Source organism: Phaethon lepturus, unplaced genomic scaffold (genome assembly GCF_000687285.1).
Source record: "Phaethon lepturus isolate BGI_N335 unplaced genomic scaffold, ASM68728v1 scaffold20434, whole genome shotgun sequence".
In the NCBI taxonomy this organism is placed as follows: Eukaryota; Metazoa; Chordata; class Aves; order Phaethontiformes; family Phaethontidae; genus Phaethon; species Phaethon lepturus.
Genome location: NW_010535709.1, coordinates 1 through 27,434, shown reverse-complemented (window position 1 = coordinate 27,434; position 27,434 = coordinate 1). Strand labels below are relative to the sequence as shown.

At 43.9% G+C, this 27,434-nt stretch overlaps 1 protein-coding gene across 3 annotated transcripts in view; it reads left to right on the top strand.

The window, feature by feature from the left end:
* The window catches only part of DPP8 (dipeptidyl-peptidase 8), a 23,095-nt gene extending 136 nt beyond the window's left edge, over window positions 1–22,959 (top strand). Inside the window, exons 2-20 of one of the 3 annotated variants that reach the window (XM_010285941.1) lie at window positions 4–163; window positions 1,757–1,869; window positions 2,825–2,998; window positions 3,947–4,115; window positions 5,365–5,475; window positions 5,850–5,978; window positions 7,971–8,032; window positions 9,080–9,180; window positions 10,303–10,480; window positions 11,811–11,970; window positions 13,458–13,537; window positions 15,032–15,184; window positions 15,830–15,965; window positions 16,769–16,914; window positions 17,794–17,940; window positions 18,701–18,853; window positions 20,930–21,072; window positions 21,842–21,953; window positions 22,588–22,959. In XM_010285941.1, coding sequence (XP_010284243.1) covers window positions 4–163; window positions 1,757–1,869; window positions 2,825–2,998; window positions 3,947–4,115; window positions 5,365–5,475; window positions 5,850–5,978; window positions 7,971–8,032; window positions 9,080–9,180; window positions 10,303–10,480; window positions 11,811–11,970; window positions 13,458–13,537; window positions 15,032–15,184; window positions 15,830–15,965; window positions 16,769–16,914; window positions 17,794–17,940; window positions 18,701–18,853; window positions 20,930–21,072; window positions 21,842–21,953; window positions 22,588–22,710 — 2,550 coding nt within the window. In that variant the 3' untranslated portion in view covers window positions 22,711–22,959. The remainder of the gene's footprint in view (window positions 1–3; window positions 164–1,756; window positions 1,870–2,824; window positions 2,999–3,946; window positions 4,116–5,364; window positions 5,476–5,849; window positions 5,979–7,970; window positions 8,033–9,079; window positions 9,181–10,302; window positions 10,481–11,810; window positions 11,971–13,457; window positions 13,538–15,031; window positions 15,185–15,829; window positions 15,966–16,768; window positions 16,915–17,793; window positions 17,941–18,700; window positions 18,854–20,929; window positions 21,073–21,841; window positions 21,954–22,587) is intronic. The other 2 variants (XM_010285942.1, XM_010285943.1) reach the window with 2 other exon arrangements.
* Window positions 22,960–27,434: the final 4,475 nt, after the last annotated feature.

Here is a 27,434-nt window from a genome sequence, read left to right as displayed (position 1 = left end):
GACCCTTTCTATGTTGAGAGGCATGCCGGGAGCCAGCTTCGGAAACTTCTCACAGATACACGGAAGTATCATGGGTACATGATGGCAAAAGCCCCTCATGACTTCACGTTTGTGAAGAAAAATGATCCTGAAGGACCTCATTCTGATAGGATCTACTATCTGGGTAAGCTTGCTGTGACGGCATGTGCCTTGATTAAACAGTCACTGCAGAGGCTGTTTGGGTTTGACTGTTCTTGAGAGCTGGATGCTTCTGGCAGATAAATCAGAATGGATTTCAGGCCAGATTGGCTGGTCAAATGTCATGATCATGATTGTAATGTCTTATTAAAACTTGTGATGTAATATCCCACAGAAATGGTATGGTTGGAGGTGACCCATTAGGCCTGTTGAAGCTGGAAAAGAACTGTGAAGTGTCCTTTGGGGCATGCTCCCTAGCTGGGAGGAGGGGTTAAGTTTGTTCAGTCTGTTTTCTGTCACTGCAGGTACAATATTCCCTCTCCAAAAGCTGTGTCAGTTTGATCTCCTTTCTCTTAATTACAACTAGTGGATTGTAATTGTAACAGCTTTTCCTCTTTCAAAGTTTCCTTCCAAAACAGAGATTGTAAATGTAATTTTGTGCCTCTGCTACTGATGGAGTAGGTTTTCCAGGGATTCTGGAGGGAATAAATAGCAGTGTAGGGTGGGGGCTTAAAGAGTAAATTTTTTTCTCACCACTTTTGGTCATTATAATGAAGAACTTAATGTAATTTATTGTTCTTGCCTTCAGTGCTTCACTTCTGCATTGTTTCACTAATTAGTGTTCACTTGATATATCTGCATTTCTAAATTGCAGCTGTGCTTGAAGTGCTTTGGCACTATGATACTGTGAGCAACCTTCTGGGTGGCTTTTTGGAGCAGGCCTCATGGTAGAGGAATGCTTTTGTCAAATGCTGCACTAGCTGAACATAAGTCCGTGAAGAACTGGGTTAAGAGGAGAAGCAATGGCCAGAGCAAAGGCCTAGGAGCCAGAACCATGTTCTAACTCCATTGCTTGCTGCTCAAACTAGTTGCTTAAGTTCTGATTTGTGATTGAGAGTCTTTGCATGTGCTGTGCAGTGGCATAGTTGGAAAGCTGTTCACCTGTGTCGTTTTCCCCTTTTCAGAGGATGGGGGTCATAATCCTTGAATGATGCTGAGTTCAAGCACGTTGCGGGTGGATTAAGGCTGACCCCATCTGAGATGAGCTCTGGTTTCCTACGTGGCACATGCTGAGCTATAGGTCAGAACTGGCCTTCCCCGGGGCACATCTGGCCTCCCTCTGGGCTTATCCCCATGTGCCTTGGCAGGAGCTTTCAGAAATCTGAATAGTACTGAGGGAGAGGAGCAGGAAATGGATGTTCAAACCTTCCTAAAGATGCATTATCTTTGAAACACAAGCTGCATCATGCTGTATTCCAGCCGGGGGAATTAGCAGAAATGCCCTCCCTGATTTTAAAAGCTTACAGAATGAAAGTGACGCCAGCCTTCAGGAAGACACAGATATGCTTCAGGCAGCATGGGGTAAGCCTGGGTGTATTTCCATGTTCTCTGCCTTCTCCGTGACTTGCATTTCTGTGAAGCAGGGTGTTCCCAGAGGGAGGCTGCAGTGCAGAGAGTATCAGTACTTTCACTGGTAGGAAGGGCCTGTGAAGCTGTTCCTCAGTATCCTTTGAGAGTGTTTGGATTATTAACAGGAAGCTAATACACTTTTTTTTTTTCCTTCTCACTTTTACAATAGCAATGTCTGGAGAGAACAGGGAGAACACGCTCTTCTACTCTGAAATTCCCAAAACCATAAACAAAGCTGCCGTCCTGTTGCTTTCCTGGAAGCCTCTTTTGGATCTTTTTCCGGTGGGTCCTGATTTCTTTCTTGCTTCTTGGCGGTGTAGTAAGTATACAGGCTTTGGGGTTGCACCTGTAACCCATCATTAAAATTTGGAGTTTGTCTTAAACATTTTAAGATTCTCTTTGTACTTGGCTAACTCTGCATCCACCTCAAAAATAAGCACAGCTTTCTCATCAGTGTTTGGAGTTACAGCCTTTGTGCGTCATAAAAACTCTGTGTGCTGGATGATTCCTCCTGTGCCTGCAGAGATTACAAGTGCTAATTTGCATCAAATTCACTGCAGTGAGAACCTGGGGATTGCTGAAGGAGCCTGTAGTCTCCAATAATCACTGTCTTGCACGAGGAATTGATGAGTTGCCCTGAGGATAAGTCAGTGGCTCTGTGACTCGTGCTGGAGTACAGAATCCCTTTCCTGCTCACTGGGACTTGTGTCCCCTTTTCACCTCTGCACATAGCAAGCCTGCACCAGTCCCACCCATGCAGCATGGCAGGTTGGAGGAGGTGGGACAAACCCCATGTGGAATTAGGTGTGTGTTTTCCCATGTTATTTCCTGAGGCTGTCAGCCAGACGTAAAATTCATGCTGTGCTCTCCTCCCACCAGACCAGTCACTGTGCATCTTTGCGAAAGTTAGCAAAGACTCTCCTGCTCATTCTAGAAATAACAGACTTTCAGTCTCATCTTTCTTATAGAAATGTATATGGGAAATAATTACGCCCTTGCTATGGGAGCAGTGGCTGTCAGGTTTACAGTTGTGTAGGATCCAATCGTGGCCTGTACCTACAAGTGCTGATGGCAGAGGCACAAGCAGGAGCTGGCTTCTAGCCGCCAGCAGGATTCTGGAGGAGGAGGGTGTTTGCACAGCCATCTGCCCTGGAAGCTTAGCATGCACAGATGCTCTGACAGTATAGTAAGACACGCAAAGCAGAGGTGTTGATTGTGTTTCTCTGCCCGTATTCAGGCTATCCTGGACTATGGGATGTACTCTCGTGAAGAGGAATTGCTACGGGAGAGGAAGCGAATTGGCACCATTGGGATTGCCTCTTATGATTACCACCAAGAAAGCGGCACATTTCTATTTCAGGCTGGGAGTGGAATTTATCACGTAAAAGATGGAGGCCCTCATGGATTCACTGTAAGTTTACTCATCTTTCTTGTTTTCTGCAGTACTACTTTCCTCTGGCTAGAAGCTCCTTTGGCCTGGAGCGAAAGCAGAGCGTGATCATCAGTTATGCTGCACTAGCATGGCAAGTAGCCTTGACAACCCTTGAAATGCAGAGAAGTCCTCCATAGGGATGCATTTCCATGGTTGTAGAAACTCAGAGGGAGGCTTACAAGAAATGGTAGAAACCATGGCAGCAAGGCAGGACACCAGATTTTGTTGATTTTTTCATAAGTAGCAACGCCAATAAAAAGCAACACAAAGGCTGTGATGCTCTGTGCTCTTTGATGTGGTCAGAAATCACAGCAGAGGCAGCTTTTGTTCCCAAGCTGTGGTTTAGAGGTTACTGTTCAGCAGTCAGTGCTGTGTATGTTACAATATCTGGCTGTATAACTTGCAGAACAAGAAGCCTTTACTTTGCTGGTGCTGAAGCTGGACTTCAAAGCTGAAATAATTTCTTCTTATTATAACAAATGCTTGATGTCTGTCAAACCCTGTTGTCAGGGGGAATTTACTGTACCCTGAGTTGCTTTTGGAGGACAAGATTGTATGTTCTGCCCAGAACATGATGGATGATTCCTCCTGTGCCTGCAGAGGTTTTTTAGTGTGCTGTTTTTAAGAGTGTGTTAGGCTTCACTCGGCAAGCTGCCTTCTGATTTGTGGCTAATCCTCCGCACGGGTAAAAGAGGCCCTGGTGGAATCTGTGCAACCATGGTAGAAGCACAACTTTCCCTATAAAATATCTGCGTAGTATTTTTCTGTGTTTAAAATTGATAGATTCCTCTGTTGTAAACCTGTGTATTTGAAGTCAGTGTCCACACTACTGTGGTCTTAGGGACCTTCTGATAATCCAGTTTAGTTTCCTTAAATGTCCATGTGTTATCATTGTTTACTGTGCTTTTTTTTTTTTCTTTCAAACAGCAACAGCCTTTAAGACCCATTCTGGTAGAGACCAGTTGTCCAAATATCCGGATGGATCCTAAGCTTTGTCCAGCTGATCCAAACTGGATTGCATTTATCCATAGCAATGACATCTGGATATCCAATATAGAAACCAGAGAAGAAAGGAGGCTAACATTTGTGCACAATGGTAATGTATCCTAAATTAAAATCTCTGCACCTCCTCTGCACTTGTTCTTGCTAGACTGAATTAAGCAATGGCACTAGGCATTCTTCTGAAATCTGGGGGAATGGACACTGTTTATTCCACCTTGTTTGTCACATTTTACGTGTTTCTTCTAGTGCAAATATTGTGGGATGATTCTTCTCCCTGCACTGTGGAATCTGGCAAAGTGAGTTATTTGTTGAATACATGTGGAAGGACTCTCTTCCTGAAACACAGCACATTCCTTTTTCCTGGAACAGGTTTTTTTGCATGAGAGTGCTGTGGGTGGAATAGAGCTAGAGGAAAGTTTGTGTCAGTGAAATCAGGCTGCAGGCCTTTTAGAAACAATATAGGCAGTTTCTGAATAGCACTGTGGCTTCTGCTGGCCCTTTTACTCTGTAATTTAAGTCCTCACTTCTTGCGCTCTCCAGTGCCTTTTTAGACATGTGTCCTGGAGGAAGGAAAATGGGAAATTGTGGATAAAACACTTTCTAAGAATTGATTGTGGTTTGTATTTAAATCATACTTTGTATTCAAACTATATAATTTAACTTCTAGTCAAATTAAAATTTCTGACACTTTATTGTAATGCTTTAGCTTATTTAAATGTTAAATATTAAAATATTATGTAAGTATGTTAAAAATAAACTGTAGCAATGACTCCTTCTCAGATGATAATTATTTATGGAGCGCTGCTAAGTTACCTCCAGGGTAACAGGAAAAATATTGAAGCCCTATGGATATGTCATCATGTTGAGATGTTATGTAAGTCTGTTACTTTTGGTTTGTACAGTGAATGAAATACTGATGCTTTCGTTTTTCTAGATGTTGATATTTTCAGTTTCAGTTGTTCAGAAAGGTTTGGTTTTTTGTTTTTTTTCCTTTGATTTTCTTAAAAGTTGTGGTTCCAATTCACTGATCTCTGGTAGAGAGAACATTTTCTTTCTTCGCCTAGTACATAGAAAATTGAGAGGCTAACTAGGTAGGTGTAAGAAGGGAGGATGGCTTTCCTTTCCTAAAAGAAGCTGCCATGTCAGAGAGGATTAGATCCTCCCTAAATAAATCAACAGAGCAGGGTAGAAGCAGAAAACAAATATGCTGAGAAGTTGGGTTTATTGTCGTGTAATTGTTCCCAAGGGGTGAACTTGGGTCATGTTTGGGATAATGCAGAACTGGTTTGATTCTGCAGTACACCAGGAACTAATTTTTTTGTGTCTTTTTTTTTTTTTTTTAGAACTGCCCAACGTTGAGGAGGATCCAAAATCTGCTGGCGTGGCTACTTTCGTGCTGCAGGAGGAGTTTGACAGATACACTGGGTACTGGTGGAGTCCAAAGGCACAGCCAAGTAAGTGTGGTGGATCCAGTGTGTCTGACAGGCATAAGCAGTGGCCCCCCTTCTGTGCTGTCCAGTGCAGAGTTATTTTTTTTCTGTTACTTGTCTTTATGCAAGATAGGAACCTTGTACTCAAACTGTCTGCAGCGGTGGGCTTGTTACAGTGGCCTTGTGAGCACATGTTACTGGGGGAAGAGACTTTCCTTCTCACAACAGTGGTAGGAGTTGTACAAGTCTCGGTGTTTTGCTTAATGAAACGTGAATCACAGACTTTGATGGATTTTTCTTCATTCTTCCAACCTGCTTGTGCTCCTGAGAGAATATTGATGCCTGCAGTAACTGATAATGAGAACTGTTCTGACCAGGAAATGTTAATTCATTTACAGCACTGAGTGGGGGTAAAGTGCTTAGAATTCTTTATGAAGAAAATGATGAGTCAGAGGTGGAAATTATTCATGTCACATCGCCCATGCTGGAGACAAGGAGAACGGATTCCTTCCGGTACCCCAAAACTGGTGAGACCCTGCGACCTTACATCTCTGTTTCTGGGAGACACATATTTTATTCCATGTGCCTGACAGCAGTGACTCCCCTAGCCTAGAGCAGGGGGTGGTTGGAGGGGTGTTGAGTAGTCTTTGAACTGGTGTCCAGGCGATGGAAATGTGTTTGGGGAAACTGCTGCTGTGGAGATTAGATCAGTTACTGGTGACTGTGCTGATAATTCCAGCCATGTGGTTACTAAGAGCTCTGAGTCTGGGTATCTCAGGAGTTGGTGGAAACCCTATCTGTCACTCTCTTGGAGCTGCTGTCTCAGATTCTGGCAGATATGAGTTGTTGAGGAGTTGACTCTCATTACAGCCCTGTGTATCTGAGGGAATAGCTGCAGAATTATGGCTCTCTGTTTTTTTGGGGAGGGTTTCTGTTTATCTGCTGGCAGCGCACAGGCAGTTGAAGTTCTGAAGGACTCTGGTCTCCATGATTGCTCTTGGACTTTGAACAACAAGCTCGGCATGCTTACAGCCTACCAGAAAAAACCCTGTTGTCATATTTTCAAACAGTAAATGATCTGGCGGCTTCAGCAGTAAAGGAGTGAGGGCAGGCTTGAAGCATATTAAGTGGACTGCCATGGGAAGCAGGACTTATGCAGACCCGCTGGGGGCTGATTCACTGGTATGTGTCAGGTGTACAGGGCAAATTTGGACAGTCTGACCCTTGTTCTTCTGAGATTTCCCTACTGTTACAGCAGAGCATATTACTCACAGGTAACAGTGGTTCATTCTCTTTTCTCGCTCCTGAAATCTTCCATTTTTTGGAGAAATATCTTCTGTTTGGCTGACCTTCCCAGGCTTCAGAATTCATGCAGATCTTGCAGATTCCCTGCTCCACTGGGAAAATTTTTCTGTTTATGATCCTGATTTACTACTTGTTTCAAGGAGGAAGAAAGACTCAGGGAAGCCTGGGAAGCGAGAGATGATTCCTTGTGTTTTTTCGGTGCTTGTGTACACCCAGATTTCTGAGGGTATTTTGTCACAGCTTTGTTCAATTCTAAGTTTCAGCAGTTTAGGAAAATGTGACAACCAAAGCCTAAATCCCTTAAAAAAACCAAACAAAATAGGTTTTAATCTCTGGGCCTTAGTTTCCAGTCTGAACTACGAGGGCAATAGCCATTTTCTGTGTGTTGTTATGAGGGCAAAGCTTGAGGTAGCGGAGAAAATTCTGCCGGGGGAGAAGATAAGTACTTAAATAAACCAGCACTGTGGCCCAAGGCAAGTCATTTTACCTCAGTGTATCATTTTTTGTGTATAAACCAAGTTGATGAAGTGCGAGTACTTCACAGCAGCATTGAGAATATTCAGAATACATGGAATTTGCCACATGTGGTTTCCTGTGATCAACTGGCAGTAGCTTTATTCTTTATAGTCCCTCTTTTCTTGCTGTGGAGCAGACCCCAGCATTTAGCACTGCAGGTGCTGTACAGCAGGATGAGTTGCTGCTTTGTGTAAAGAGTTAACTTTAGATTTTCATTGTTCAACACAAATAGGTAGCTTTATTTTAACTGCACTAGTCATGGCAATAGGTTTTTAAGTCTTTAATTTTCGCAGATGCTTTTTAGCACTGGTACATTTCTATGTACCACCTTGAGAATAACAGCCAAACAGTAAACCAAAGCTTGCTTTGCTATCCTGATCCCTCCTGAGCATTTACTTCCAACTAGTATGTGCATCCTTTGACTGTGAGAAAGACGACTGACTGTGACTGTAGCATGGCCCTTGATCAGATCTGTTTGCAGGATGACATCCACTGAATCTGCCTCATGTTTGCAGTTTCTTTTTTCCTTGCCTGGTTCTGTGCTGTCTCACACATGCAAGTAGGCTATTTAATCAAAGAGCATTCTGCTGTTTGCCTTTTCCAGTTCTGTATGAATAACACCACAATAATCCACAGTTCAAGTCTGCCCTTTTGGAAGCAAACAAGTGGTGACTGACTGCTAACATCTGTTTTTATAGGTACAGCAAATCCAAAGGTCACTTTCAAGATATCTGAAGTGACAATCAATGCAGAAGGCAGGGTAAGTTCTATGTTCTGCTTGTTTTCCAAATAAATACAATTTCTGTGATTCTTTTTTGGTAAAATTCATTTTCCAGTTCAGTACAAATAAATTTTCTTGGTTGTGATAGCTTAATGGCTTCTCTGGAGGCAGTGTACTTGGCTCATTCCTATGCAGATACTTGGTGTCTGTGTGTGCAGCAGTATTTCTCAAGGCTGTGCTTTCCTTCCCTGCCACTGGTTTATGAACTCAGCTGCAGAGCAGAATATTTCAGGTTTGGATGGTTAGACCTTCTTATGTGACAGATCTCTTGATTGGCTGCAGATATTTGGAAAATTTGATTGCAGAGAGAATATATCACCTTACAAAAGCATGAACATATGGAAAGAGATGAACTTTGCTTTCGTCCTGGGATTTTGTTAACAGATGCAGAAATTTCCATAGCCAAGTCCAAGACCTTCTGACAGTTGGGAAATTAATCTTACCAAGCAGATACAGTAACAGCCAAACATTATTTGGATTCTCTCTACTCTTGAGCTACTTCGGCCATCAGCAGTCACCTGCTGGGATAGCGATGCTGATGTCAGCCAGCAAAGGCAGGGAGAGCAATCAGAACCGTTTGGGTACCACTGTGACTTGTTCGCAGTCCCAGCAGGGACAGAGTGCAGGACTGCATATCGTGAATTAGGACCGCGCTGATAACTGGATGTCATGCAGGATGGTCAACATCTACCGATGAAAAAACCTTACAAAATAGCTCGGTACAAATCGCCTCCCCTTTACATGGGGGAACTGAGTGTTCAAGTGACTTGTCCGAGGTGAGTGACGGATTTGTGAGCAGCATGCAGATTTCTCAAGTCCCGGCCCTGGCTGTGCTGGTAGTGTGCAGCTCTCCTACTATGCTGGTGTCTGGCTACAGATAGGGTTGAATCCCCTGTGTTGCAGAGGCTGAACAATCGAAATTGCGTGAGCTGCACAGAAGAAGTCTTCTGTGTCGACTCTCATCATGCATGAAAACTGGTTGTGGGGGTTCATCTCAGTGTCACTGAATTGCTGCTTTGTCAACAGATTGCAGATGTTGTGGATAAAGAGCTAGTTCAGCCGTTCGAGATCCTCTTTGAAGGAGTAGAGTACATTGCTAGAGCTGGGTGGACGCCAGAAGGAAAATAGTGCGTATGTTAATCCTGTCTCTGCTTAGAGGGTTTGGGACAACACAGTTAGAAGCAGAATGTAGTGGTCTCTGTCTTCGTCAAGCTTAAGCCTGCTTTAATTTTTACATTTCTGTGAATTTGCTTGTGCAAAGGGGACGATTTTTCAAAAAACCAAAACAGAGTCCTCCTTGTCTCTTTCGCTGGTACCTGGCCCTACTGCTTTCGTATTGGGCACTCACAGCCTTTGATGTTTGTGTCCTCTCAGCATCCCTGTGAGAGAGAGTGCAGTGCTATTATCCCCATTTTACAGATGGGGAACTGAAGCCCAGAGAGGCTAAGTGACTTGCCATGGTCACACAGGAAGTCTGTGGCTGAGGAGAGAAATGAGCCCAGGTCCCCCAGGCCCTAGGCTAGCACCCTAACCACTGGACCATCCTTGCTGACCAGACTTAATGATCAGAAAACCTGCTGTAAGTGCTACTTACATTTGCATGTCATTTTTAATCCTGTAGATGATGTAGTACAGTGTTTCTAACTCACCAGAAGCTTCTCCAGAATTGCACTTCTCCAGTTCTTGAATCTAAAGATGGCTTTCACCTTTTTAATTTACCTTTTTTTCCCCCTCCAAATGTGGAATAAATGCAGGGACACATTTGCTCCATTATCTTGCTTTTTGCGGCATTATTGTTAGAGCTACATGTAAAGTCATCAGAAGTATGACAGGGTCTGCTGCCAGTCCATTCAGGTGCCAGTATTATTCTCTGCCAGGTATAGATTTAAAACACTAGTATTTTCACAAGTATCCTGAAATTTCAGTTGAAATTTTTCTCCTTTTTTTTTTTTGTTTCTCTTCTCTTTCTCCCCTAAAGCACAATTCAAATCTGGGAGAATAGAATTAATTAAACTTTTGAACCGGCAGTGCTTATGCAATATTGACATGAAGTGAAATAAGTTCTTGCGTTGTGGAAGAGATTTGTTAATGTGGGTGAAATTTTACATGTGGCTTTGTGCTTAATCTGAAATGGAACATTCTTGACTCTCTCAAAATGCCTAGTGCTAATGAGTGTCTGTTGAGATTTTCGGACCTGTCTAATACTCATAGCTGCATTTTATTTTTTCTAATATCTGTCTCCTCAACAGCATCTGGTCCATCTTACTGGATCGCTCCCAAACTCGACTTCAGATAGTCTTGATCCCTCCTGCATTATTCATCCCCACAGAAGATGATGCAATGGAAAGACAGAAACTTATCGATGCTGTACCAGATTCTGTTACACCTTTCATTATTTATGAAGAAACAACAGACATCTGGATAAATGTAAGAATTTGAATTTCAGCCTTCTCTGACAGTTTGTTGTTCAAGACCCTATTTGTAGCATTTGAGCAATGTTGGTGTCCCTGTGATGCCTAGGAGAATTTTCCCATGGTACAAGTTCTGTGCATATTCTGTGCTTCCTGCACAGTATGTAGAGAACAGAGAGACTTAGGATGTGAAAGCAGAGCTGCTTTGCTTGAGGCTGCACAGTGGTCAGACAGAGCTAGGAGCAGATCCCAGGGCTCTGGCTTCCCAGGGCAGCTCCTTGCTGCAGTGTTACCCACTGACTCCCTCTGGCTTCTTGGTGCCAGTTGTTCACCAACAGCAGTGCCAGCAAGTAAAGTATTCTTCAGTCAACAAAGATGTATCTAGGTGATGTTGAGTGAACAAGTCCTGAAAGTCTGCCGACAGTCACTAAAAGCCCTCCTTAACTACACACGGCCTGGTGAAATAGATCTGTGTGTAATGTTCTCGGAGGTGTGCCCTAGGGCCTGTGTTGTGAGACTGGACATCGGTCTGCTAGGCTGATGCTGTGAAAATGAGTGCTGTTCACAATTCTGCAGATAAAGAGTGATGTCTCTAAAATGACATCCCATTGGAGGTGTGCCAGGGTGCAGGAAGGCCCAGGAACGTCAATCATTGACAGGTAGTTAGATTTTTCAGCAGAGAGCATTTGCACAAAGCCTTCCAGTGAATGATCTCTATACAGCAAGTGCTTTCTATGATACCATGTTTTCTCCTTAGTAATAACATGCATGGTTTCAGGGTGGTGCAGTGAGTTGACCTTTCTCCATTATTTTTACTGGCTGGAGTGGTTTTTGACTGGCAGCTCACACTGTACAGATAAATGCTCCTGAGTCCCTCCAAAGATTGTCCCTTGAAGCAAGAGTTGGCATCTTCATGAGTGGAAAGATGATGTCAGCTCATCTTTCTTTAAATAACCCTTCACTTGTGGGCTTCTAGACAGCACTAGACAGAGGAGACCACTGAACTCTGACTTCTCTGGGTGGCTCTCATGTGCTGTGTGCAGAGCTAGACCCACTTCTGTATCTAAGCTAGAAAGGCATGTGCAGAAGGCCTTACTTAACTAGCTTGGTGGCCAGAAGTTAGAGTTAGACTAGCAAAAAGCCTAGAGCTGTGCAGCATATGTGGCCACTCTCTGCAGACACCCTCTGGCTCATAAGCATAACTGGTTCTTCCCGGTAATGGACAGTGCTGCACCCTGCTAGTGTGAACTGTGTTGTCTGTGTTGAGCGGTAAGAAGAATTTATTGTGTGTGACTTCAGAGCCACAGTCCTGCTGATAACAGTAATCCACTGCTCTGTCTCCACAGATTCATGATATCTTCTATGTTTTCCCTCAAAGCCATGAAGATGAAATAGAGTTCATTTTTGCCTCTGAGTGTAAAACAGGATTCCGGCACCTATACAAAGTCATTTCAGTTTTGAAGGAGAGCAAGTATAAACGGTCTTGTGGAGGCCTCCCTGCTCCAAGTAAGTGAAAAAATTACTCTTTTGCTTTAATTGGGCATTTGCTGCCAACTAGTGAGGAAATAAATGTCCTTCCAGGTGGCAGGAATTACTGTCTTATTGGAAGCTCCTGCTGTTGTCCAGGAAAGCGTTTCACTGTACAGTCATTCCTCTCGAAACTGTAGAGGGGTTATTCTGTATTCAGCATGCCTTAGTTTTAACCCTGATTCTTCCTCATGGACTAGGAGAAGTTTCAAAAAATCAAGATGGGAAACACACTCCGTGTGATACTGTGAAATGCACTTAGCTGGCTTTTCCTTGTCAATGTTGTGCCTATTTGTGTGCTGACTTTGCCAGAGGTCAATCATTATAGCAATAACATGGTTACTTCTGATGTGCAGGGTCCAACGTATTTAACAGATGCACATTGGTTCAAGACTTGATTTTGCCAGTAAAACCAATAGAGTCACTGTCAGCCTTTACAAGCAGATTGGCAGAGAGAGGCTGACAAAAAGTACGGTAAAATACTGTAAAAAGGTCCGTAGAGGGCCTCCCTGTCTGAGTGGGCCCACATACTAGTCCCTTTAAAATGGGCATGTGTGCTTGGCAGAAAAACCTATGATATGACAGCTATTCAGAGAATTTCTCTCTGCTCTTAAACACAATCATGGTATTGCTGTATAGACAGAGATGTTATTCGGAGAAAATTACAGGCATATGTTGCAAATGGAAATGCAGGAAGAGTCATTTCAAGCAAAAAAATTCAAGGACTGTGTGCTTCTGAGCTGCAGTCAAAGTTTGGTCTTGCTCAGATGCATGATACAGCTGTGTGCAAAGCTCCCGGAGTGTGTTTTCCACAACATGTATTCTTTAATTTACAGTTTCATGCTGTGATACTTAATTTACTTGGTGTGTGTTTAAGGCACTTACTGAGCTCTGCATGCACAAAAGTTAACCCCAGTTTTACTAGAGGTCCTAGTTTCATGCAACTGGGGGGGGGGGCGGTTCCAGATAACCATTATACCCTGCATTGATTAGATTTCTCTGAATGCATCCAACTTGTTTTTCTCACTAAATCTCCCTCATTCTAAGGGAAATTAAATCGTCGTATAAAAGCAGAGTTGTCTGCCACCCTGTTGCAAAATTCCTCATTTTTGGACAACTGAGGTTCCCTTTGCAGACTCATTTTTCAGTATAAAACCTGTATTTCTGTGCGAGTGACAAAATACTTAAAAAACAATCCAAAACAAAAAAAAAAGGCAAGCAAGCTAGCTGCCCTGGCCTCAGGTTGAATCCTGTGAATCCTTCAACATACATTTCACAGAATGTTAAATAGTACTAGCCCTAACGTTTGTCTGGGGAGCTGTCAAAGGTGTGGGTCTTCTGCAAAGGCAGGTTGCTCTTGGGTTTAGTCTAATAAAAAAGCTTGGAAGGAAGAAATATTACTGTGACCATATGTTTTGTAAAATGTAAAAGTGTAAAATCTCTATTTGTATGTTGGTTATTTGCAGATGACTTCAAGTGCCCCATCAAAGAGGAGATAGCGATTACCAGTGGAGAATGGGAAGTGCTTGGCAGACATGGATCCAATGTAAGTCTCTGCTCGTGCTGCATGGATATCCTGTCTGCAGGGAGATGGTCTCCGGGGCCTCACAAATCAGTACAGGTCGCATTAGTGAGGCTCAGCTCTCTGAGAAGAATGCACCTTGCCACTCGCTGGTATTGAGTTTGAGCATATGTATCATGTGGGGTTTTTTTGGTCTACAGTGCTTTCATCCTTCTCTACCTCCGATATGCTGTTCTGGACCAGAGGTTGTGATTTTGGCAGTGTGGGAAAGCAACACAGGCAACATCAGTTGGCTTTCTTTTCCTGCATGTTCCTGTGTGCATCCTTGTCAGCAAGGAGTTTTCCCCACTAAGTTCTGGAGTAGGAGTTTCCCCACTAAGCAAAAATACTGCGAGGCAGCAGTGAGGAAATTCCACATGTTCTGCGAGCAGCAAGATGTCATGATGGTGTCCAACGGCTGTCTTGGAATCAAGAGATACTCGTTGGAGGGATCAGCATAAAACTATTAGCCCTGTCTCTTTTTAGCCAGAATACACAGTGTTTATATTCCATGTAGCCTGTGAGCTTGCACAAGGAAGGAAGGAGTGCTCCCCAAACTGCTGCTCTTCTAGCTTCGAGAAGGACTTGGGGGTACTTGTGAATGAAAGGCTGGACATGAGCCAGCAATGTGCGCTCGCAGCCCAGAAGACCAACTGTATCCTGGGCTGTATCCAAAGCAGTGTGGCCAGCAGGGTGAGGGAGGAGATTCTGCCCATCTGCTCTGCTCTGGTGAGACCTCACCTGCAGTGCTGCGTCCAGCTCCGGAGCCCTCGGCACAGGAGAGACATGGACCTGTTGGAGCGGGGCCAGAGGAGGCCCCAGCAATGCTCCGAGGGCTGGAACAGCTCTGCTGGGAGGATGGGCTGGGAGAGCTGGGGGTGTTTGGCCTGGAGAAGAGAAAGCTTCGGGGAGACCTTACTGCAGCCTGCCAATATTTAACGGGAGCTTATAAGAAAGATGGGGACAGACATTTTAGCAGGGCCTGTAGTGATAGGGCAAGGGGTAACGGTTTTAAACAAAAAGAGGGTAGATTTAGACTAGGTATAAGGAAGAAATTTTTCACAATGAGAGTGGTGAAACCCTGGCCCAGGTTGCCCAGAGGGGTGGTGGATGCCCCATCCCTGGTCACATTCAAGACCAGGTTGGATGAGGCTCTGAGCAGGGCGTTGGACTAGATGACCTTGAAAGGTGCCTTCCAACCCAAACTACTCTGTGATTCTATTTAGCATAGCAAAAAATAGGAGAGACTGGAAAGAACAAAGGACCTGCCTGAGAGAGCTGAGCAGCAAGGTCTGAAGTGCAAATCATAACTGACAGAGTTGTGGACAGTAAGAACAGTCATGTGGCTTATTCCTTGCAGATTGTTGGGCTATAACTCAGCTTTATGGAAGTGAGGTGGTGGGGGAGACTTGGAAGCGGTAGAACTGGGTATTGTTTTGGCAAGAAACAATACTGAGGAACATGTTTTGTTTTTGACAGATCTATGTGGATGAAGCCAAAAAACTGGTGTACTTTCAAGGCACAAAAGACTCGCCTTTAGAGCATCACTTGTACGTTGTTAACTACAAGAATCCTGGAGAAGTAAAGCGGCTGACAGAACGTGGTTACTCTCACGCCTGCTGTGTGAGCCAGGTACCTGTTTGCCTGTGAGGCCACGTATAGGTGGGGCTGGCTGGGTATGCTGTAGCAGGGATACATCAATGATTCATCAATCAGCAGACAAGGCTGTATTTGAATATAACAAAAGTAGATTTTACACTGTGTTGTGTGCTCCTGTATGTTGTACAGTGAGTGTGTAAACCCACTCTGCAAACCAGATTTGACCTCCCAGTTCAGTTGCTCTTCAGCTCACCTCAGGCAAAAGGAGCTGGGATGAATTGTTTGAAACTGTTTGAGCTTAGCTCTTTTCACCTGAAGTAGACTAGAGAGCAGTCACCAGAGGAGATGAGCCTGTGGCAGTGTTGGGTGGGGTTTCAGGCATCTGGGGCAGTAGCCCATTCAGTTGGGAATGCTTTACCCAGAAGATGATGTGGGACAACGTCCTCATGCCACTGTTGGTTTTGCAGGTGTAAATTTGGCTTTGGAGTGTTAATATTTGAGCCTTACTAAGGACTGTAGCTTCTCAGAGCCTATCTGCTGTTATCAAAAGAGCCCAGGCTTCCTGCTTTAATTTGTTCCATAAACATCTTCTGAAAGATCTAAATGTAGAAAAAAGCAATGACTTCTGCTTGTGCCTCTGCACTGAGGAGTTCAAGATAATGTTCTTTTTCTCCCTAGGATTGTGACATGTTCATCAGCAAGTACAGTAATCAGAAGAACCCACACTGTGTGTCACTTTACCGGCTGACTGGACCTGAAGATGATGCAGCTCATAGGACAAAGGAAATCTGGGCTACCATTTTAGATTCAGCAGGTAATGACATGGATAAGGAATTGGAAAAGAACAACCAGGATCACAGAATGAAAGATATCCCAGAATATGCCTGCTTGAGATTTGCTGTGGTGGGTGACTGACTAGACTTGACTCTGAAACTCATGCATGTGTGAGTTCTTAGAAGTACCTGAGTGGCATCTTCAGCTCAGCAATGGGTATAAACTGGCCATGAAGGAATTTAGAGTGGAATTTACTCATTTGCTGCTGCCAAAGCCAGTAGAAACTGTAGAAAGCCCGTGTTAGCATCAGCAGAGGGGTTTAAGTGCAGTCATTTACTCTCTGCTACATGCCTGCTAATGAGCATATATATATATAATGCTTCTGGGCCTCTGGGGAGGGGCATACACTCCTTAAATAGTTGAGCGCTGCTTCCTGCTCATGTCTTTGTGAAACAGCTCTTGGACTTTAATTTTCCCGTTTTGTTTCTCTTCCCTTTCATCTCTCCTTTCTCAAGGTGTACTCTACATCCTATGCTTTCTGTGTATTAATGCAGTGAGTCCTAAGTGGGGTTAGGAAGGGATGGGATACCTGTAATGGCTATGTCAGGGGGGAAGTTACTACTGTTCAGAGGAGAGCAGGGACAGGAACTTGATAGGACTGAGAAAGCTCCCCTAGGGCTGGGGCATTCCCAGCCTCTGACTAGTCCCAGCCACATCCACTGGAAAGCATGGAAGAGCTCTGTTGGGATTGCAGGGAGATTGGCGATGGGGTAGGGCTGGAGCAGAGCTGTGTTATTAGTCCATTCCCTGTTAAAGCAGACTTTCTGTTCCCTCCTGTGGCAGGCCCTCTTCCTGATTACATTCCCCCAGAAGTGTTCTCCTTCGAGAGCTCCACAGGGTTTACACTTTATGGGATGATGTACAAACCTCACAATCTGCAACCTGGAAAGAAGTACCCCACTGTGCTCTTCATCTATGGAGGGCCTCAGGTGAGTGCAGCATCTTGGTGAGCCGTGGGGCAGGCTGGCCTGAGTCACTCCACTGCTCTTCTGCATGGAACAGTTCCTGCTCTGTGCTGAGGATAGCGTGCAGCATTTTGCCTGTTTGGTGACTGGCTGCTTGGCTGAAAGTGCTGTAAGCAGTCGTGATTTCCAGGTCATAGACAGAGGCACTGCCACTTGTCTGAGAACAGGTATGGATTAGCAGAGCTGGAACTGGGAGAAAGGGGTATGCAGATAGTCCATGTTCCCTGTTCTACCCCCTCCTTCTCTGTAGGGGCTCCTGTTCTTTGTTTCCACTTCCCCCATGTGTATGTGAGGGGAATTCTGTGTTAGCACTGACCGGTACCAGTGTGTGCTTAGGAGAGCTTGCTTCCCAGCCATCCTTCTCCCACTGATGAATAGGAGAAGGTGAGCCTCTTAGCCCTGCTTTGGTTCCCCCAATTCTCTTGTACCCTGCTGTGGTCCAAGGCAGCTGAAGTAAGACTTGGTGAAGGGGAAGATTTTTCTCCTGGGAAAGAACAGAGAGAGTGAAGAGCAGAGCTGCAGGCTAAGGGTTGGGCTGTGCTGTCAGCAGCTGCCCCTCTTGCTCTATGCCCCTTGGTGCTGCAGTGGAGCTCAGTTCAGCTCTTCGTATCTGTGACACAGAATGGCTTGTTACTGGGGGAAGAGAGTTTGTTTTGTAGCAGACCACAAGCAGGGAGAGGGAATCCTGCAGCAGGGAGTAGGGATCTTCAATACTTTACATTATAAAAATATATAGAACATTTAAAGGAATGTAAATATAAATACAGTCTGAAATTGGTTTAAGAGGTGACCTCTGGATTCCAGTACGTATGTGGTTATGTCATTGCTGCTCTTCTATTCCAGGTACAACTAGTGAACAATCGGTTTAAAGGAATCAAGTATTTCCGTTTGAACACTTTGGCCTCTTTAGGCTACGTTGTTGTTGTCATTGACAACAGGGGGTCCTGCCACCGAGGGCTGAAGTTTGAAGGAGCCTTTAAATACAAAATGGTAAGTGGAGCTCTGAGTCTGGCTCTTCGTTTTCAGCCAGAGACAGGTTTGAGCCCCGGTGTTATCTGAGGTGAAGCACTGATTTGGCACAGATGCCTAGCATTGCCTGTGTGAGGCTGCCTAGGTTTGGGGAGAGGAACTCCATATAGTTGGGCAGTGTGGATTTGAGGGAGGAAAGACGCCTAATGTGGGAAAGATATATCAGGGTTTGAGGTTGCGAAACAACTCCAGCTTGGCAGGTGGTTCATAAGGGGGTCTCTGACTCCCACCAGATATGCTTTGCTGCTCACATGGAGCAGGATAGTTTCATTCACAGCGTGGGCTACAATTTAGGGGAGTTCCTCTCTCAGGCTGGAGAGAGTGAGTGTGTTTGGCCATGTGTACAGGCAGGGAGGGCCTGTGCCAGGCTCTGCTGGCTTTGCAGTGTAGCTCTCTGTGTGTTGGGCATGGCATTTTCATGTACAGAGCTAGAATGCTGTTACAAAAGCAAGGCTGCAAAAAGCAAAACCACTGAAAAATTTGACTTGTCCCCAAGCAAGGAGACAGAGGAAGAAGAGGATAATTCAGAAGTGGGTTAGCATTTATTTATTGTCTTATGTGGGAAAGGGGTCATCTTTCTGTAACATGCCCAGTGGAGTGCTGGTGTCTGGTTGGGTGCTGCACAAACAGAAGCAGCAAAGGGGTGGTTACCTTTGAAAATCTTGAGAATGTAATTTTTGTCTGGAACTAACAAAACATACGGGTTTTTTTCCCCTCCCAGGGACAAATAGAAATTGATGACCAAGTGGAAGGGCTGCAGTATTTAGCATCGCAGTATGACTTCATTGATTTGGATCGTGTTGGCATTCATGGCTGGTCCTATGGAGGCTACCTCTCTCTTATGGCTTTAATGCAGAGGTCAGATATCTTCAGGGTATGTTCATACATTGAGTACTTATTCTGGTGGCGCAGATAGAATTTTTCCCTTAAATCGTGTAACCTCCTATGGGTGTTCACAGCACAAAGACTTTTGAGCTTGCTCTAGGCAAGTGAGGACACAGTGTTCTTGCTGTTTTCTTCGAGACTCTTCTGTTTGGGTGACTTTGCTAGAAGAGCAACTTCTCTCCAAACGTTTCTTCCATGGTATTTCTAATTAGGCTTCCAGTCTTTGGTTATTTTTTTGATACTTCACAGACAACAGCTCTGAAAATCTATTGACTCTTTAAAGCTAGTGTCTGCTAACAAGCCACAGTACCTTTTAAAACCAGCAATCAATGAGTATTGCAAGAGCAGTTACAAGTTATTGTGTGACCTTGGGTTATCTCCTCACTTGTGTTTCTGTGTAAAGCATGGGGATGAGATGCTCTTCCTCCGTAAGCCTGTTGTCACTGTTAGGCTCTGCGGGGTGTCTGGTACTGGTATTCACATTAAGTCTGTACTGGTACAGCTGTGAGACTCAGCTTTTCAGAGACAGTGATACCAGTACAACCCAAATAATTAATACTAACAGAGATACCACAAGTCACAAAATTGCATATGTGCAATTCAGTGCTGCGCTTTCCCACCTCTCCACACAAATTTGCAGCTTTTCTCGCCAGGAGAATGTGGTGTTCTTTGAGTGTAACCACCCCAAAGAGCGTGGTGTGACTGCACCATCACTGTGCTTGCTTTCCTCAGCTCCGAATGAGCCAGACATAATCTTGACCTGATGTGAAGGTGCGGTGTTGTCCGTGAGGCTTCCTGCATTAATGCAAGCAGGGTGCTTTTGGGCAGAACATGCTTGCCATCCAAGAAGCCTGGCACGTAAGAGGAGTGTGGGGCTGTTCAGGTAGGCCAGTTTTACTGGAATATCTGAGAGGCTCTGCTCGTGAGCTGGGGTGAGGAGGAACAACTGTTCACCTGAGCACAGAAGGATATTCCCTCTCTGGAACTGTGTAAGAGAGCTGTAAACTGTTGGACTGTTGAGCTTGTAAAAACTTAACTGTGCTAGTATAGCTATACCACCTCAGGTCACCTGTGCTGAAGGTACCTTTGTATAGTCTCAGCTGTTGCCCGCTTTGTGTCAGCCGAGCTCTTTGTGCTGTGAACCAACCAAGAGAAATGATCCTGCTGCAAAACAATACCTCATTCTCTTCCTCCTCCCTTCTTTCCTGCCCTGAGAGAATAGTTTCTGTGCAGACTGATCTATTCCCAGATCACATTGCCCATGCTGCTTCATAGCAGTGTGTTCTGAAGCGCCAGGAGGGCAGCCTGGGCATGGGGAGAGGTACTGAAAAGAGGTTCTTGTGATTACATGACTTTAGACTGCTGTAGTAAATAACTCTTGGGAAAGTCTCAGAGTTGGAGATGTGGTAAGAGCTGGATATTGCTCTTGGGATGTGTTTTGTTCTTTGTGGCTGCTCTTGCTTTGTCTTAAGTCCAACCTAAATATTCCTGGGAGGTTTAATAATTACTTGTCTCAAGTCCTTAAAGATTGTTTTATTTTTACCTGCCTTGCAAAGGGTTTTTTGGCTTTTTTTTTTCCTTATTGGTCTTTTTTTCACAAGCTTCTCTGCAAGCTGGTGGTAGCTATGCAAGGTAGTTTGCTGAGTCCTTGGGAGCTATCGATCCCAGTTTCTGTCAGGCATTCAAATGAACAAAGGTTTTGCAACCTGAAAGCAGAGCACACTGCCTTTTGGACAAAATCCACTTCCCTCAGCAGGCCTTGCAGGTGATATGTTTAGTGTTGCTTCTCATTTGTCTGTAGGATCCTCCTTGTTTTCAGCAGCTGCCTGGTTTTCAGTACATGTAGGTCATAGCTGAACTGTGCTGATATGTATGAATTGTGGGAGGGAAAGTGAGGATTGCTTTTCTTTTTCCACTGCAGGCTGTGGATTGTAAACTTATCAGTGTCCTTTGGACAATGATAGTCACACTGGGATGGAGCTGTGGGAGGGAGGGACATCCCCAGATCAGGGGGTCAGGTGTTGTCATTCCCCTCCCCATGCTGAAAGCCCTGTTGTACTTGCAGGTTGCTATTGCCGGAGCACCCGTCACGTTGTGGATTTTCTATGACACTGGTTACACAGAGCGTTACATGGGCCACCCAGACCACAATGAGCAGGGGTATTACCTAGGTTCGGTGGCCATGCAAGCTGACAAGTTTCCTTCTGAGTAAGTTTGGTTCTGGTTCTTGCCTTCGACTTTTCCTACCAGGAAATTCAAGCCCCATGGACACATTTTTATCTCCTTGTTCTCCCATGGACACATTTTTATCTCTTGAATTTTTATTCAATTGCCAAGAACACAATCACAGAATCACAAATGCTAGCATTAAATAATAATTTAAAAAAAACTACCAAAGCCCTACACTAATAAATAGACTTGAATGAACACACTACATAATTACAGGTCATTCCATGTAATCCCTTTTATCTAAGCTGTAAGTAAAGACCATCTTTTCTGCCTAAAGAAATGACAAACATCTTCAATTATATGATTAGCACTTTAGAGCCACATTAAGCTAGACAAAAATTAGTTGATCAGGATGCTTTCTGCATGCTCTAAGGCTGTACCAGCACCGAGTTGTCTGCAGAGCAGGCTGAGACCATGGACTTTTTTGCCAAAGAGCAAAATCAGCAGTGATTCTGAGCAAATGTTAAGCCGTTGTATTATCCAAGCTAGGAAATGCTTCTGAGAATAAAGAAGATACCCAGATAAATGGTCGACCATGATGTGCATATGCAGGAAGAACTTTTAGAGGAGGAAAGAACAGGTTTAGGAGAGATGTCCATCCAGAGCAATTTACAGTAGTGAAATCACTGTCTTCAATGCAAATATATTTTTTTCTGTTGAGTGTTTTTGAAGGAAAGTGTGTGGACTGTGAAATGACTGGCAGGTTCTGGGATGCTGTCTAGAAATGTTTGTCTCTTGCTTTTCTCAGACCAAACCGTTTGCTGCTGCTACACGGATTCTTGGATGAGAATGTTCACTTTGCACACACTAGTATTTTGCTCAGCTTTTTAGTGAGAGCTGGGAAACCATATGACTTACAGGTAAGGCCAGAACCAGGATGTAAAAGTAAGGTGTCTGTCTGACTGAGGAGTCCAAAATTGGAACTTGTAACATGGCTGTGCTGGGCAGCTTGGAATTCTAGGATAAAACTGTAGTATTTGAGCCTAACATTTTCTTAAAAGGAAGATTTTATGAGTAAAAAAAAAAAAATACTGGGCAAATGAGCAGTTAAGAGCAGTTAAGGCTGCTCCCAAGTTGATTTGCAGTTTGGAGGCAGTACAGCAGTGTTCGTTCAGTGTGGAATGGGGTTATATGTTTAATTAAACCCTGCTGGTTCTGTGTGCATGTAGCCTGGGTACCCCACACCATGCTGCAGAACTGGGAGCATGCTGATTTACATGATGGCTCTGGACAGGATCTGCCTCTGTTCAGCCAGGCTGATCGCCTCCAGCACAGCGGTCGCTGGATTAGAGGGTGCAGTGCGTTGTCTCTGGGTTCAGGCAATGGAGCATGGGGTGTATTAGCTCAAGTGCAAACAAAGTTAATGCAGGGAGATTAAATGAACATTTTGAATGATGAAAATGTTCCCCCATGAACCCCTAGGTTCTGGGGACTGATTTAAATATTGGTGCCCCCAACTCTTGTGGATACTCATGACTTTATTTTATATTTTAGATCTACCCTCAGGAGAGACACAGTATAAGGGTACCCGAGTCGGGAGAGCACTATGAACTCCATCTCCTCTATTACCTGCAAGAGAATCTGGGCTCTCGTGTTGCTGCCCTGAAGGCAATGTAACTGACCTCTGCAGAACTCTGCTCCGCTGGCTGCTTTACCGAACAAGGAGGTGTAGGAAACTAGAGAAAATATGATGGAACGTTGCATTTTGGTGCCTGCCACATGTACACACACACGCGCGCGCACACACACACACACACACACGGAGACACTTTTTTAGAAGCAAATTTGGTGCCATACAGAAAATTAAAGCACGGTGACCTAATAACTTTAAAGCTTAAGATGTAAATAAAATCAAATGTCTGTGGTATAATGCAGTACCATGGGTGTTCTCTTGGGGGAGGAGCTGAAACTGAAAATAACGTACTTCTACAGCACCAGATCACCACTTTTTAAAAGCATTATGACACAATTGATGTATTTTTACAGTGTGTTCCTTGGTATCTTATTACATAATACTGGATGATTTACTCACTACGCAGCAGGAGTTTACCTGAATAGCTACAACTTGTATTACTTTTTAAATGCTATCATATAGCTCTTATGCTTCATGAAGGGGATGTGTCTCACTCCTTAGAAGCTGGTCACAAGTTAGACACATCACCTATCTAGATGTTAATTGTTTTTTAATAAGAAGGACTTTTAAGCTGCCTCCTAAAGAATTTAAATTTTTTATTCAATTCAGTTGATACCAGGTTCTTTTCAGTTATTTCTTCTCTCCCCAGGGTAAATCACACTCTTTTTTCTTTCAGCAGCTTGAGATCCTATGCTGATTGTACTTGATTTCAGTGGGGAAGCGAAACGATATTTTACTATCCTATGGGCATAACAGTCTTTTATTCTGAGATGCAAACTAACTTAAGTCAAAGAGCTGAGACTCTCTAAATTTTAAAACAAGCTTAAAAGTGCAGCCCATTTCTCATTCACATTTTTCCCTGATGTTTCTGGAGCTGGTTTTGCAATACTGTGTTCTTACAGTCACATCAGCATGATACAGGTATATGCATCCTGTTAAGATTTTAAAATTCAGTATTCTCATTCAAAGGTCTCCAGAGGATTTGGTGAGGAGAGACCTTACGAACACTACATGTGAGGCAATGTGAACTGTTTAATTGAATTTCTTGCTTTATTTGAGGGGCTGTTCTCCAGGCTCGTGCTCTGTTCAATCCTCCATTCCCGAGTTCTTTCTAGCACTGCAGTGTAGCATGATTATGATGCTGTATTTGAGAAACCCCCTTCTGTATAGCTTAAGGTAACCCTGCTAAGCCTAAAGGATATGCAATCCCAGTTGTGTTTTTGCTAGTGAGGTTTTAACTAAGCAGCAGGCTTGGCTAAAAAGCATTGTAAGTGCGTGAAGTCACTTTTAAATTGCAACAGGTCGTTTAGGATAGAAATCCATAGCAAAATGATTCTCTTTAATCCAGGAAATTCTCCCCTTGGGGCTTGCCTCTGAGACTCCTGTAAGTTTTAATGGTTTTCTTAGAAACCTAAGAACTTCCTTTTCTTTCTGTTTTGGTGCTAGAGAGCAGCAGAGCATGATTTTCTTTTCATCTTCTAAAAATCTGGAATCACTCTCAGTGTTTACACTCTTAGTACTCCACATGTTGTAACCTTGTATTTCCTTGGTTTTGTGCTGTTCAGCTTGATCCTGAAACTCCGGAATTTAACACAATCTGGCTGTATTGTATCAAACCGCATCATTTTTCAGTTAGGCTGCTGGGCATATGCACCAAAGCTATCGGAGCTGGTGCAGTTACACAGCTGTAAAATCTGTGTATGAGAACAGGATGGTTTTTGGCTTACACACAAGATAGCCAAAGCAAACGTGCATACAGTAAACGCAGATTTCCTCCGAGGCGGGGATGTTTGGTTTGTGATGTTTTCTGGCTTTCAAGTCACAGTGATTATAAATGGATCCGTTAAAATACCATTAGTAGGTCAATAACAGGCTTATGGTTTTATTTTGGGAAGGGCATGGCAGGGAAGGAGCCCAGCTCCTATAATGCCTTCTCTTAGTCATTAAAGGTTGTGACTAAAGCGAACACAGCGTCCCTATGGAGTGTGCTATAGTCAGTATTGAGAGTCGGGTAAGTGTGCTGATGCATTTGAACTAGAACAACACGGCAGTGAGTAGAGACAAGTATAAGCAGTTACTATGGAATTCCATTGTGTTCCTTATGTGTTTATGCTGTATTATATATATACATATATCTATATCTGTTCATATATACATATATGTATAAAATTACACGTGGATAGTATCACCTTTTCCAAGGTTGTTTATATTTTGTTCAATATTAAATTAACTTGCTTTTTGGGGTATTTTAGTTCTTTTTCTAGAGGTGATTACCCTTGAATGTAAATGTATATGATTTTTAAGATGAAATTGATTCTTTTGTTTAAAAAGAGAACAAAAATGGCCTTTGTGAAAGAGTGCTTTTTGGGGAACTGAAGAACTGAATGTTATGCAAGTAAACCAGGCTAGGTTTTGGTTTAGCACAGGATGTGATTATAAGTGCGGACATATAACTTTTTAATAATGCATCCTTCCATTGTTTTAAATATATATAGAAAAGCTATTAAAGTACAGCATACTGTAAGTACTCTATTTTGCAACATAAATTATGTATTTCTTTCTTTCTTTCCTACAATTTTTTTTTCTTTGTAAAGTAGTTAAGCACTTTAAGACCCCAGGCTCCCTTATCCTGTGGAAATGCTGGGAGGATTTATTATCAGACTTTTGTAGCTCTTGCAAAAGACACCTTCTTGTAGGTGAAGGCGTGAGAGATGCCTTTTATGAGGTCCGATCCAGCCCTACGCACTCCTCGACTAAATTCCCAGTGACATGGGAAGAAGGGCAAAGCCCGTTGCAGTTGAGACTGCAGAGGTAGGAAGGTGTTAGTGCTGAGGACTGTTGCATCAGCATTTTTGGGGGGAGCAGCAGCCCTGCACCTCATATGGTGAAGTGTTGGTGCAGCACAGGGCCAGAGCTGGCATGGAGAGTGGTGGTTTTGCCCTGCTCTGCGCCGCTGGAGTCGCCTGCTCCAGGATGAGGTCGTACCTTGCAGTCCAGGAGATGGTACTGTCACTCAAGAAGAGATTTCCAGCCTGTTTGATATTTGGGGTTATACTTTGTCACTTCCTGCATGTTAAAAAATGTCTTGGTTAATGTGAGTTTTGAGCAGAACTAAGGAGATCCTGGGGGAGCATGTGCAAGGGAGCAAAAACGCGTGGGGAGGAATCATCCCTGTTGCTCCCAAAACAGACGTTCATATGTCCCTTTGGGGGATCTTCTGCCTTCAGCAGAAGTCCACTCTGTGCTCAGCAGGACACCCGCTCTGAGCGGGAGCAAGGATTGAGCCTTCATTGCGTGGTGGATATTAGTTGCACAGGTGTCTTTGAGATTAATGTTCAAATTTCATATATTTTTAAAAATTATATATGAAATACGGGGATCTGAGCAATGAGGTACTGAAGTTGTTGCGTGTTGATGCCAGCAGTTTCTTCTCATTTGCAATGGTTGGGATTGGTTGTGCTTGTTTCTGGTGAGCACGTTCTTTTGCCCTGTTTTAAGGCAGCTTCCAGTTTTAAGGCAGCTTTCAGTAATTCCTCTTCAGGCCTCCAGTAATTCCTCTTGGGTGTGCAGTGCACAAGGCTGCTGGGTTTCACCCTTCGCACGGGAGTGGCACCCGCTACCCCACCCCTTTGTTTTCAATTATCTCTCTTTATTCAGAACAAAGTAGAATTAGTAACTACCCAGAACTGTTTAATTTTTATAAACTCAGTTAACTTGTTAATGAAATAATGAGTTCAAGGCACCAAGTAAAGCTTTGCAGATTTACTAACTTCATTATATTAGAATGGAAAATGCATTCCCTGCTTACTTGGGGCATTTGGGAATAGGCTATGGAAATACTTTCTGAGCGGGTTGGTGTAGTAATGCTTTAACCCTGGAGCACCGTACGTCTGAGCTTGTGTGGGAAATTACGGAGAATTCACAAACTCTGAGCCCCAGGGTCCCAGCCCTGCCAGGAGAAGTGGGCTGTGTTGCTGCTCTGTGTGTCTGTGTGTAAGGCGGGCTGTTTTGCTGCCGGCGTGATGCTCGACTTTTGACGATGCAATAATAGAGTATAAATAAATGAAATAATCAGCCGGCTGAGGACACTGCCTTGAATTGCCTGTTTACTTGAGTACCAGAACCCTCTAAAGACTTTTTGTGTGCCCCTCACGGTTCTCCGGGCCGCCTCTGTGGAAGGGGAAGAGGGATCTTCATGCGGGTTTTACTGGGATGTTCTGCAGAGTAGAAGTTCAGGTGTTTAATTTTAGAACATGAAGTGCCTGCTGTTTGCGTTAACAAAATTGCATGTCTCACTCCAGTGGGTTTATTGGTCTCCCTCCCCCACCGTTCTCGCTACATGGCTGTTAATCATGTAAAGTGGAGACATTAGTTTTGCTGCGTTTTATTACAAAACCTTTGTTGCAATAAAGATGCTGCTAAATAAATTGAATTAAATGGTTTTTCCCCCCGATTTTCAACTGTCTCTCTTCCTGATTTAGTAGACTTTGTGTGTAATTAAATCTCTTCTCTTACTGCGCTGCGGCAAGCAGCAATGATGGAAAATGTGTGTGTGCGTTTTATGGATGTGTTGGGTGTTTAGCAAAAGCATCTGCCGTTTTTCCTGCCCCTTGTGGTTGGGTAAAAAGACTGATGCAAAGAGGAGGATCGGGCATTTGTTTGCCATAACTGCGTTCCCTCCCCTAAAGGATTCCGCGCGAAGGCTGTC